General features: G+C 56.7%; 4 protein-coding genes across 4 annotated transcripts; 3 read left to right on the top strand and 1 right to left on the bottom strand.

Moving 5' to 3' along the window:
• Positions 1–1,121: 1,121 nt before the first annotated feature.
• On the top strand, positions 1,122–3,832 carry N7482_009348 (uncharacterized protein; the record flags this gene model as incomplete). The annotated part of the gene is made up of 6 exons (XM_056691472.1): positions 1,122–1,228; positions 1,335–1,650; positions 1,695–2,141; positions 2,222–2,341; positions 2,397–3,731; positions 3,821–3,832. 6 exons carry the CDS (start codon positions 1,122–1,124, stop codon positions 3,830–3,832), a joined length of 2,337 nt encoding a protein of 778 aa, XP_056539178.1.
• A 531-nt stretch (positions 3,833–4,363) lies between these two features.
• N7482_009347 (uncharacterized protein) lies at positions 4,364–5,408 on the top strand (the record flags this gene model as incomplete). Its single annotated transcript, XM_056691471.1, has 3 exons — positions 4,364–4,409; positions 4,814–4,876; positions 4,951–5,408. The coding sequence occupies 3 exons, from the start codon at positions 4,364–4,366 to the stop codon at positions 5,406–5,408; spliced, it is 567 nt and encodes a 188-aa protein (XP_056539177.1).
• A 692-nt stretch (positions 5,409–6,100) lies between these two features.
• Positions 6,101–7,952, top strand: N7482_009346 (putative spindle poison sensitivity protein Scp3; the record flags this gene model as incomplete). Its single annotated transcript, XM_056691470.1, has 3 exons — positions 6,101–6,257; positions 6,368–6,489; positions 6,588–7,952. The coding sequence occupies 3 exons, from the start codon at positions 6,101–6,103 to the stop codon at positions 7,950–7,952; spliced, it is 1,644 nt and encodes a 547-aa protein (XP_056539176.1).
• A 1,279-nt stretch (positions 7,953–9,231) lies between these two features.
• N7482_009345 (putative RSC complex subunit (RSC1)) lies at positions 9,232–12,094 on the bottom strand (the record flags this gene model as incomplete). Its single annotated transcript, XM_056691469.1, has 5 exons — positions 9,232–10,197; positions 10,258–11,502; positions 11,579–11,647; positions 11,718–11,880; positions 11,943–12,094. 5 exons carry the CDS (start codon positions 12,092–12,094, stop codon positions 9,232–9,234), a joined length of 2,595 nt encoding a protein of 864 aa, XP_056539175.1.
• Positions 12,095–12,484: the final 390 nt, after the last annotated feature.

Here is a 12,484-nt window from a genome sequence, read left to right as displayed (position 1 = left end):
GGTACGCGCTCTGGGGGAGGAGGGGGGCCGTAGCGGCATAGATGTTGGAGTACTCCAGGGTTTGTACCAACCACAACTCACAACTCACAGGATCCGCGCACGAGGGTGTTCTGGAAAGTCGCGGAAGGCTGATAAAAATAACCCGGTGGAGCCGCCAGGAGAGACATGCCGCCGCACCCTCAGGGGGAAATAATTTGCGGGTCACGTTTGTTTTTGGGTTTTTGGTGGTTGTTGTTTCTTTTTTTCCCCTCGATTTGACTTGACTTGACTTGAAGGCAATGGCGATATGCTCAGACTGTGAGATCGGTATAGCTCAATCGAACAGGAATTAGGCATCATGATGGACTACTTGGACTAGTCCGGACTAATTGGAGTAAGGGAGTACAGTATGTCGAGGGTATGCGGCTGACAACATGAACCAGAAGGGAGTGCCAGTCCCTGAAGTTGGGCATACTTCGGGGCCGATTATGATCCTATTATCATCGTCATCACCTTAAAACTATTCTTGACTCGCTTATTGATATCCCGGCGGAGGCTGAGGGTTCGTGTGGCAGTCCACAGTACGGCCGTACATCGTTACTCAGGACTGAACGAGGGGCCAGTCGCCCGGGTGTAGATGACCTCGCAGCTACGTTCTTACTGTAGTACAGGAGCAATCCATATCGCACTCCGTGCATGGATTACATCCATCACCGTCCATTTAGTGCTAGAGGGATAGGCGCAGGGTAATTAAACCCCGTTCATCGGGCCCCCATAATTAAACGGGGGAGCAGCTCCTCTCCGACCTTTTTAGGCGCAAAGTGGGCTGTGGTTGCCCGTCGGCTTCTTTGAATTTGAATTATTTAATTATAATACTACCGTCTAACCTATCCTAGGGTAGTTGGTCTTCCTCGTCTTCCTCGTCTTCCTCTTTCGCCAGAACCCATCATTCTTCCCCTCCTCCTCTCTCCCCCCCCCTCTATTTCCACCCCTCCGACGCCCCTCCTGATCCCTCCCTCCTCATCCCCCCCTCCTCAACACGGCTGAATTGATCGCGGATGCTGCCCTGCCGTTGAGGGCCTCGGTGCTTTTTCCAACTGCAAATTTACCAATTACGTGGGATGAACCGACCACCGCCGCAAATGGCCCAGGGCCAGGGTCGTGGTCAGCCCCGGCTCGGCGCGACTTGGTATCCAGGGGGTCAGGATGACTTCTACATGCCAGAGGTCATCTCCCCCTCCCCCCAAAGGTGTGTTGTGATATTCCAGATCTCCTCCCCCCCTCCATTCTGCGTTTCGTCAATCAGTTGTTGTCTCCACGATGCCGCGGGTTCGTGTGCTAATCCATCCCGGAAGGGTAATGCCCGAAGTGCCTGAGAACATGCAAGACAACATCGCACAGTTGGAACACCACGTTCGCGACCCCCGCCGCGCCCAGCCGCAGTCGCCCGCACAATACGCTCCTCGCTCCCAGTACCCGGAGCACAGCTCCTCCGCCGTCCAGGCCCAGCCGCAGTCGCCCGCACAATACGCTCCTCGCTCCCAGTTTCCGGAGCGCAGCTCCTCCGCCGCCCAGGCCCAACCGCAACAAGCCCAGGCTCACGACCACGGTGCCTACGCGCAGTCTGCGACCTACGACAGCATGGATCACCCCAATTTCTCGCCCTTCCCCGTCCTGCGGAACCCCCGCCGAACGTCCCTCCCACCGATGAGCAGCGCGAAGCCAGTCTCGAGCGCGCCCGCATGGCCGTCCTGTCTACCACCGACCCCGAAATGCAGTTGGCCTGGGCGCAGGATGCTCTCGCCTTTGTTGAGGTGGCCGCGCAGAACGAAGCCCGTCTGTCGTCGATGCAGCCGCCGCGTCCTCACACGCCTCAGGTGGAGCGCCAGTTGCGCACGGATGCGCTAAACATTGTCAACTTCCTGGCGGGGCAGCAGCACCCCAAGGCCGAATTCATCAAGGGCATGTGGCTGGAGTTTGGCAAGTTTGGCTACCGCGTCGACCGGAAGGAGGCGTTCCGCTGCTATTCACGAGCGGCGGAGAAGGGATATGCGCGCGCAGAGTACCGCATTGGAATGCAGTTTGAGAGCTCAGGAGAACCAGAGAAGGCCATTAGACACTATGAGCGTGGTGTGGCGAGGGCAGATTCGGCCTCGTACTATGTATGCTCCCCCCCCCCCCAAAGGGCCCGGAAATGCGCCATCTCACAAACTGGCCCAATCTCTCTCTAATGGTTTTATAGCGCCTGGGCATGATGATTCTTCTTGGCCAGCATGGCCAGCGCCAGGACTTCCAGACCGGATTGGAATATATTAGGTTGGCCTCGCAATCATGCGACCAGAATGCGCCGCAAGGTGCCTATGTAAGTGGACCCCGCCTATTCGGGGCTTGCCAAATCTCCTCATACCCAATGACAGGTCTACGGCATGCTTTTGGCTCGGGAGCTCCCTCAAGTCAGCGTGCCCGAATCTTTCCTCACTCCCGACCTCAACATCGCTCGTGTCAACATCGAAAAGGCCGCCTACCATGGATTCGCCAAGGCCCAGGTCAAGATGGGCGCCGCATACGAGCTCTGCCAGCTGCAATGTGATTTCAACCCCGCGCTGTCTTTGCACTACAATGCGCTCGCGGCCCGCCAGGGTGAGCCCGAGGCAGAGATGGCCATCAGTAAATGGTTCCTTTGTGGCCATGACGGTGTCTTTGAGAAGAATGATGAGTTAGCATTCACTTATGCCCAGCGTGCTGCACAAAGCGGCCTCCCCACCGCTGAATTCGCGTTGGGCTACTTCTACGAGGTCGGCATCTTTGTTCCCGTTGACATCAGAGAAGCTCGGAGCTGGTATGCCAAAGCAGCTGCCAGCGGCAACAAAGACGCGACAGGTCGCATTGATAGCATCTCTCGATCAAAGACATTGTCCAGGAAGGATCATGAAAAGGTCGCTATCTCCCGCATCAAGTCGACCCGTTACGCTCACCAGCGCGACGCTTCCTTGGAATCCACCCCGGAAAACATTCAGATGCCTGACCCTTCACGTATGAGTCTCAACGACCAACCCCCGTCGGCCGCACCCTACCCCGATCGCGGCTCTTCTCGTCCTCGTCCACCCGGCCAGCCCAGCTACCAAATGCCCGATCCCCGTCCAAGCTCTGCCTTTGGCGTGAACCCGAATCTCCGCCAGAATGGGCCTCCCGGTCCAGGCTACGGTGGCCCGCCCGGCCCACCTGGTGGTCGAGCCCCATCCTACGGCGCCGGTGGCCCTGGCCCCATGAACTACCGCCAGCCTGGCTCGGGCACCCCTGTCAGTGCCCCAGCAGGACCAACCAGCCCCCAGGCCGCGAACATGATCAGCCCCAGTGGCACGCCCCGACTGGACATCGGGTACTCCGCACCCGTTCCACCACCAGGTGCAGACCGCCGCCGCCCTACACGTCTCGACGCCGCACCGCCGGACCGCAAACCCGTGCGGACTCCTGTCGCTGCCCATGGCCCCGGCACTCTGCCTTCCCCTCGTCCCGCAGCGTCTCCGAGGCCCACGGGCTCCCCCCAGTCCGCAACCTTCCCTCAGCGCATGGATTCACGCCAGCCCTCCTGGGGCTCGCCTTCTTCTACACCCCATCCGCCAGCGGGCCCACAAGCCGCGCCAGCGCAGAAGCCTGCCGCGCAGCCCTCCAAGCCTGGCCAACTGCCCGGCAAGGGCCCCAAGACTTTCGAAGAAATGGGAGTCCCCAGTGCCAAGAACGACAGCGATTGCGTACGTATTCCATATCCGCCTGAGCCCAAGGATCCTTGTTTTGAGTTTCATCCGATGATAGCCGTATCTGGCGCTAACACTCTCGTCAGATTATAATGTGATTGATACCCCAGATGCCGTCCGTTCTCCATTGGAACCGTCTTCTCTATGGCTATATCTGTGGATGGTTCCATCTTGCATTCTTCTTCTCGCACCCCTCCTCCCTCCTCTCACACTTCTTCCCTTCGCTCTACCTCTTTTTAATTCCGGGGTCTGTTTTTATTAAAAAAAAATTGTCTTGGCCATCCGGAAGGCGAGTCTGTTGACGCTGTCTCCGTCTCTTTTGTTTTCCTGTTTCCCACATATTTGCATTTACGCTCAGGATATCATGACTGCCTAGGGCCTGTGGACATATGGTTGTTCGGCTGTTTTGATTTTTCTAGATATGAGGCGTACTTTGTTATGAGAGCATTGAATACACTTTATGAGTGGTTTATCCACTGTATCGCATCTGTAATCCGTAAGGTTCTTCTGAGTGTGGAATGGTGTAGTGTGGTGTCTATCACGTTCTGCCATCTTAGTTCAACTCCCACCCAAAGCTCCCCCTCGAGTCGGATTTCACTGGGCATTGTTTCTCTCACGATCAGACCACCATGGCTCCCCGCAAGGACAAGAGTGACAAGGCAGTCGCTATTGATGGTGTGTTTCTGCAGATGGAATATATTGTGCTGGCGGGAGGCTGACGGTGACAAGATGCTACGCTGATTCTTGACTACCTACGTGAGTTCTTCTGTTGCATGCACATCGTTTTCCAGCAAACAGAATCTCATCTCTAGCGTTGGCAGGTGAACAAAAGTATAGGGCCTCTGATTCCCCCATGCGAGAAGGATTAATGTTGACTCCGTTGTTGGTGCAGTCGTCCCTATTCAGTAGGCACCTCCATCACTATTTGCATGGTACCGAACATTTGCTGATTGGCTTAACACCAGGCCATCGATGTCTCAGCGAATCTCCACAACAGGGTCTCTAAAAGTGAGGAGGGCGACCCACATGGCGAGCTTGGGCGTGAGCATGTGTGCAGTATGCTGATAGTGTCGACTTAGCCCAAGCCGCCAAGGTCCTGCGAGAACTGCATCAGAAACGCGAGATCGAAGGTCGACCTGCGGGTAGGTGGATCCTCGCCCGACTCCGCATGACGAGGGCTTTGAGGTCATTTACTGAGGGGAATGGTTGTACACAGGGAAGCAGATAGTCTATCATGCCTTACAGGAGTCATCGGACAGCACGAGCCCCGAAGCCATCGCTGCCCTCGGCCAAGAGATTGAGAAGCTTCAGGATGAATTCTCCGCCGTCAAAGCGGACGAGAAGAAGGCCCGAGCTGCCTTGGCTGCACTCGAGGCTAAGCCTCGACTGTCCGCTCTTCGAAAGGACATCCGCCGCCTACAGGAGGAACGAGACGCAGCCCAAGGGCGCTTAGGCAAACTCTCCGGAGACGGTCAGCTTCAGATCTCCCTTGAGGAGCGTGCTCAACTCGAACGCGACTGGAAGCAATGGCAACGACATGCCACCGTTCGCCGTCGCATCTGCCGTGAGTTATGGGGGCGATGCTCGGAAGTCTTGCCAGATGATACGACTGCGCTGGAGCTATGGGTGAGCCACGCCGTCGCCACCGAAGTCCGTCTAGGGGAAACGTACTGAGCGGGCGGCCAGGAATCTTTGGGGCTTGAAGGGGTGCTCCAATGAGAGGTGGTCGGGTATGGACGCTTGGGTGATCTTCTCGTCCCCACCCAGCCACATCATTTGACAAGCGTGATTTGCGGCTCGGCCTGAGCGGAGACTCGAGCTCCCTCTGATATTGCACGGACGACAGCGTACACTGCCCGCTCGTCTTGTCCGGTTGGGAGGCCATTTGAACGTGGGTCACGGTGCGCGATCGTGTCGATGCGTCATGCTTCGACAGGTGCAGAGAGATATGTGAGCTGCGCCGGGCTGCGGAATGGAGGCAACCCGGGAGGCGACGCCCAGGCACATCAGATGGACAGTGCAGATGGCCCGTCGACGACCAACGAGAACCAGTGGAGAAAGACCGCCCTGCCCGCCTCGAACGGCCATCATTTGCACCCCCATATGCTTTCTGTTCAGCCACGATGTATCCATAGGACCTAGCCTAGCAACTGAATCTGCGTCTTCTCCATCTTCATTGCCTTGCGCCTTTCCTAGTGGATCCCAGTTCCGATCTCACTGATTTCATAGAGTCAGCCACTCGACCTACGGAGACAACCGACGGAGTAAACCGTTCTGACTACACCGCCCGCCCGCCGGCCGACTCTTCCCCTCTCACCTCCGATAAACCCCTCCAGCCTCTCCTCCCCCCACCTATCGACCTGGCGATGTTGTCGGCCTCTCGACCTCCCTCATCTCGTCCCAATCGTTCCGATATGAGAGGTCGTGCGCCTCTACCGGTGCCCTCGGGCCTCCAGAACGGCCATTCCCGCAACCCCTCCAGTCTCGACATGGCTCGCAGCCCGCCCAACCCGAGCAACAAGAGTACGTCCTCGATCTCTCCGGGTTCTTGGACGCCCACCCCGGTTCCCATCCGTTGCGGGGCATCCGACTCAAGCACTCAAGCTAACTTCCTGTCTCCGATCCCTCCGCAGATACCAAACATGTCCCCTGCAAATTCTTCCGCCAGGGCGCTTGCCAGGCCGGCCCCGCTTGTCCGTTCCTCCACTCGACCGACGCCGCAATCGACTATGCGCCCTGCAAGTACTTTACCAAGGTATGAATTGATCCGTGCCTCTCCGTCCGTTTTTCAATGCGTTCTTATTCGATCCGGGGACTGACCAACGGCCGCTTTTTGTCGGCGCCTCGTTCCAGGGTAACTGCAAGTTCGGCGCAAAATGCGCACTCGCGCATATTCTTCCCGACGGCCGCCGAGTGAATCGTCCGACTGGCGGCGGTGGTGGTGGTGGCGGCGGCGGCGGTACTGGGATGGGCATAGGTGGTGGCAGCCACTTGAATCTGGGCGGCCGTGTCAACCCGCAGGCATATGTCAACCAGGACTCGGCCTTGACGAACTCGGTCCTCTCGCAGCAGCGCTTGAACGGTCACGAGTCACGATACGCCCAGCAGCTTCCCCCGCAAGAAGACTCCGGCTTCGTGCATAGTCAGCAGCAGATGCCTTATGATGCTATCCCCACAATCGATACCGGATTGACCTCCGATGCCGGCTCAAAGTACGGCTCGCCCATCGATGATGTGCGCTTCCCCATGTCGCCTACTGCCCGGCACTTGACGGCACTAGATGCCCCCCTCCCGGCATCGTTCGATAGCCAGGGAATCTCTCATGCGGCTCGCTATGGCCCCGTGGCCGCTTCAATGCCCTCCAAATTCGGCCTGGAATTGTCTTCCCCTCCGGCTCAGCGACAGGGCCCCTCGGATCCTTTCCGGAATATTCGCGACGTGGGCTATGGTGCGGATCTGCGGAAGCAATCGTCGAATGTTGGATCGTCTCCTCCGGCACCGGAAGATTCCATTGGACCCCGGTTCTTACATTCTTCCCGCCCGGTGAAGCCTCGCATGCTGTCTGCGAGTGTCCCTCGCCCTGCTCTGCTTGATGACTGGGATGAGAACTTCCCCATGGAGGAAGACTATCTGCCTATGAATCTGCATGACGACGTCCTCACGCCGCAGGAGAAGCTGCGCCGTCTCTCCCGGACGGACCACGACCTCGGCTCCAGCCATCGGGACGTCAGTGGCCTCGGCATGACGAGCACCAGCTTCTCGAAAAACGGCTCCCCACTCGCGTCCAGCCCCTCTCGGTTCGGCGCCCTGTTCGCCAAGCAACGGCAGAAGAAAGAAGAAGATGCCATCGGCTCGTCCTTCCCCCACATCGGCTCTCCTCTCCGTGAATCGTCGTTAAACCCTGCGGCCAGCCCTAGCCTGGGTCCCATTGGCAGCCGCGCCTCGCACGATAGCTCACCATTCTTCTCCAGCCCCGGCCGCCAGTCGTCCATGTCCATGATTTCTGAGCAGCTCAGCGGCATGTCCCTCCATCCCGGCTCGGCACGGCACTCCTCTGCCGGCCCTGGCCGTCTCGATCGCACCCTCTCCTCAACGACTAGCAAGATCGAGGAGGAGGAGCAGAGCGACCTGGTCTTCTCCATGGAAGAGGAGGAGGGTAACAAGCGCAACAGCGTCTCTTGGGACCCTGAAAATAAGGAGAGCTCGAATGACTCCTAATTTTGTTCTGTACATGCAGTCTGCAATCTGCACTTCTGCACATTTGCCATCATTCGCTATGATCACGACGACACGGCCCAAGCGGCGTCCACAGCTTCTGGACATATTCATATCCAAAAAAGAGGTCATTGGTGTTTTGTTCTTTGGGTTCTCCTTTTTTCAACTTAGTTTGGGGCACATTCGCATCACGGCGCGTCAAAACAAAATCTCTCATTGTCTCAAACGGCACCACTTTCACTGATCCCCACCCCCCTCGGCCTCGCTGGCTGGATTGCATTGCATTCCATGTGTTTCCCGACTCGGGACCCATGGGTTCAGGGCAGCCTTGCAATAGCAAGCCATACCAAGACTCACCGACCTCTCTTCATAGACTGACTCTGTCGCGTTGCTTTGCTATTCCCCCTTTCGCTTGGATTTCCATTTCGATCTCTTTGGGGCGGCTGTTGTGGTTTCTTGTCTTCTCTTTTTCTTTCCCCCAAATTCTTTTCGTGTGCCACCCTGTTTTCTATTCTCTCTGGATCATGTAGACCCGCCGCATTGTGCTTCTGGTTTTTTCCCCTTTCATCTCATTCCCCTCGGGTTCCTGAGACTGGGCCTTTCCAATGGAATTGGAAGGTAGCCTTGCCCTTGTATTAATCTTCCTTCTTTTTCTTTGTGATCTTATGTGGTCGGGAATTAGATCTCGAGGGCTGCGAGCTTGGTTGGGTTTGTCATGGGTGGTATGGCTTCTCTTTACTTCCATAGTTGGTTGTTCATCCTGCCCTGCTGTGCTCATGCTCGTTCTTCATGAGTCCACGGCCCTCTTACTTGTCCTGTCTTCTCTTGTCTTTTCTTCGACTGGTTCTGGTGTTCTTGCCATGGTGTTTTCACGAGATCCCCTTTTTTCTTCGTCGCAGTCTTGCCTGCCCTGCCCGCGCTGTACAAATGGGAGATGTGCAAATATGCTGGTCCATGATCTGGGTTTCCTTCTACATTTTACACCGCCGTATAGTCTTCGACCGTATTCGACTTGGGTGTCATGCTCTTCTCAGAGTGATTGCTACTGCTACCTCTACCGTAGAGTCGACCACTGTCGTGAGCAATTACTTCGATTTCTGGTTTCGGCTCACTTCTTCGTATACAAAACATCTCTTACAAACGCCCCCCTTGACCCTGCCGGAACCATGAAATTTAATGTCTAGACGCCTGAAACCAGGGAATGAAGGGTCACATATGTGCGCTCAGAGAAGAAAGAAAGAAGTCACAGTTCACCTTCACGTCCGTCCGAATCTCGATGCCGTTAGATGTCCTCCAGGTACACCGCACTTCCCTTGAGACTCACAAAGCCCTCGTTCCTGGTCTGCGCCTGGATCTGGGCGATCTGCTGGCGGGCCGCACGGTCAGCCTGGACTCGGCTTTCGCGCACCTGGGCGTCCGCTGCCCGCGCGCTGTCCGCTTGGTCGTGGTAGATTGCCTCGTACAGCTGGTCCGTGCCAGAGATGACTCGTTGCACCATTCGCTCGATTGCTTTCGGGGCCAGCGCCTCGATCCAGGCAGCTAGGGCGGTCTCTTCGTCGGCACGCTTGCGTTTGGCTGCTGCTTCACGCTCCCGCTGTTCTTCGGCTCGTTTGCGCTTCCGCTCCGCGACCTTCTTCTGCCGCTCGTCCTTGGACGCGAGATACTTGAGCGAGTGGCCCAGCTTCTGCTCTGCCGGTGGAATTAGGTCCAGCGGTGGCACCGAGAAAAAGAGCACATGGCCCTGGGCGTCGCAGTGGAACTGCGACCGGATATCGGCGGGAATGGCGCTGTTGGCTGCTTCGTTGAGATGGTACACTTCGATGGGACGCGGCGCGTTGGGGTTGTACAATGGTGCCGTTGTCGGGTGCAGCCGGTTTGGGGGGTAGTTGCCATATGGCGATGGCTGTGCCGCCGAATATGAGGGAGCTGCCGGTGAGGCCTGGTAGCTGGCAGTTGGGGTCTGCGGCACAAAGTTGCTGGGGCGCCGCTGGTTGGGACCCTGGTACATTTGCGGGTTCATTTGAGCAGCCTGGTATGGCGGTTGGGAAACAGGTGCTGGCGAGGTCTGCGCCACGGGAACCGCGGGAGATGGAGCCTGGAGCTGGGGGGCTGCCACATTGCCGGCGGTGCTCAGACCGGGATTTGCGATCGGTTGGCTCATGGACTGACGCGGGGTTGTTGCTGGCAGGGCCTGCGGTGGCATAGTGGGAGGGGGCGGGGAAGGAGTTGGTTCAGGAGGAGGAGATTCCTGGGGCGAGAGATGTTAGGTTCATAATTGTCATGTCGGCCGGATGTTTGGGGCACTTACATTCTCATCTCGTGGGCGACGGTGCACCGCGCCCACGACCGGTGGCGCATTATCTGCACCCCAAGTCGGCCGAGGAAGATCGTCGGTCTCCTTCGCATCGTCCTTGAGAAGATGCTTGATTGGGCTAGGAACCTTTTTGATCTTGCGTGGCACATCGAAAAGATCCATTTCATAGTCCTTCTCACGCACCTCGTCCGGCAAGCAGCTGGCCCACGTCTTGATCTTGTTGAGCTTGTGCTTCTCCTCGTTGTATCGAGCTTCGCAGACATAGATGTCCTTGTCTGGCGGAAGATCGCGGGGACGGCCTCGGCTGTAGCGGGTGAAGAACATGACGAAGCAACGATCGACGATTTCTTCGACGCGATGATCGCGGTATTGGCCCGTCTTCACGACCTCGTTGGGGTAGAAGTGCTTCTCGTAATGATGGACGGTCTGCTCGGGCCGATAATACCAGCATGCGTTGATCCATTTCTGATCCTCTGAATCCTGCCAGGTCCGATAGATCTGGGCGACAATTGGTTTGGAGACATCGTTGGGATTTTGGATGTGAACCCAGTCTCCGACCTTCCACAGCTCATTGCGGTACAGAATCCCATCGGGCAGAGGAAAGCGCCCGTCTTCCATCAGATACTCGCTGTCAGGCTTCTTCTTCTCCTGTTCGGCCAATTTCCGCGCCTCGCTCTGCAGGTCGACGGCGTCTTTGTAAATTTGGCTCTCCGATTGGTTGTAGGCCTTGGCGTTGTTGAACATGAGATCTAGATCCCGCATGAAGTGATCAACCGAGTTGTACTTCTTGCGCTTGGCCTTGCGCTTAATGATATCAATGGCAATCGGCTCCTTGATTTCCATGTAATAGTCTGGGTAGGCGATCTTGTCTGGAAGCCGTTCAAAGTGGACGATTTTCAAATGGCCACCAGGGCCTTTGAACTTGCGGATCCCCTTGAGAATGGTCTTGATCCGAGTTTCCATGGGAGTATCCACCCGTGGGGGCCTTCCGCGTTTCTTTCGAGGATCAGGCTCCTGTTTTTGGTTTCCACGCTTGGAGCCAGGCTTCGGCCCCGGCTTCTTCTTCCGGCGTTCGTCGTCAGAATCATCCTCTTCGTCCTCCTCTTCTTCCTCGTCTTCTTCCTCGTCATCGGGTAGGGGGTCTGCCTCCGGTATTTCACCAAGATCCGGCAACTCAGCTTCCTCGGCGCCGATCAAGTCCTTCTCAACAAGCTTCTTCAACTCCGAGACGATTACATCCTATTGGCGCACATCGGTGTCAGTCGCGTCTCTTGGCTCTTCGAGGTCCTACTCGGCTCAACAATCACCGACATACCTTGATGACTAGCGCATCCTCGTAGGCTTGCGATTTGGGTCGATTATAAGTTTGCGCATTGTGGGGGATCTGGAAAACATAGAACTGTCAGCCAGCCGTAGTGATTGAAGGTCAGGGAGCTGCTGGGGGGTTCGCGTACCAGGGCAAAGTCTCGCACGAAATCCGCGATTTGCTTGTATTCGCGTTTGTTGATTCTCTGCTTGATGATGCTCAGCGCCATTGGCTCCTTGATAATGTCGTAGTAGTCGGGGACAAGGCGCTTGTTGACACTGCGGTGGAACAGCCGCGATGGATCGTGACCACTGCAAGGGCGCAATTAGATCTTCCACTCCTACGTTTCAGCTCCTGTCAGGACAGTACTTACTCCTGCTCGCGAAAATCATAGACTCCCATGAGCACATCCGTCATGGCCCTCCACAGGTCCTCGGAGATGGCGCCATCATCCTCGATGGAGTTGACAGGCTTCTCGGGTTCAGGCGGAGACTGCTCACGTTCCGGCGACTCCATGCTGCTCATTGCCACCGCGGTGCGTGTGTTCAAACAGTCGGAAGGGGAAGCGACGAGAAAGCTTGCGGAGCTGGTTGCGTCTCGTGTCGGCGAGGGGGCAATGTTTTGCGCCGGGCTGAGTCAGCGGTATTATTACACTATAATTACCACCGTATTGTCAAAGTCCGCCTCGTTTGCCAGGCCAACCGAGGCCGTAACATAGTATACATGGCTACCAAGGCACCTACGACCGTATCAAAACTCATATCTCCTCCAAAATATGTGAAACTACTGCAAAAGTGACGAAATCACTCGGGCGGTGCTTTGCATGGTAATGCCTGGACACGGCCGTTGTGGGGGGACTCACCCATCCATGCTGATCGCCGCATGAAAACTGTCGCATTCCTCTGTGGATTGCTT

The sequence above is a fragment of the Penicillium canariense genome (genome assembly GCF_028826845.1).
Source record: "Penicillium canariense strain IBT 26290 chromosome Unknown utg000007l_segment0_segment0, whole genome shotgun sequence".
NCBI lineage: Eukaryota > Fungi > Ascomycota > Eurotiomycetes > Eurotiales > Aspergillaceae > Penicillium > Penicillium canariense.
The sequence above is the reverse complement of the archived record's forward strand: the minus strand, read 5'-3'. Positions and strand labels throughout refer to the sequence as shown.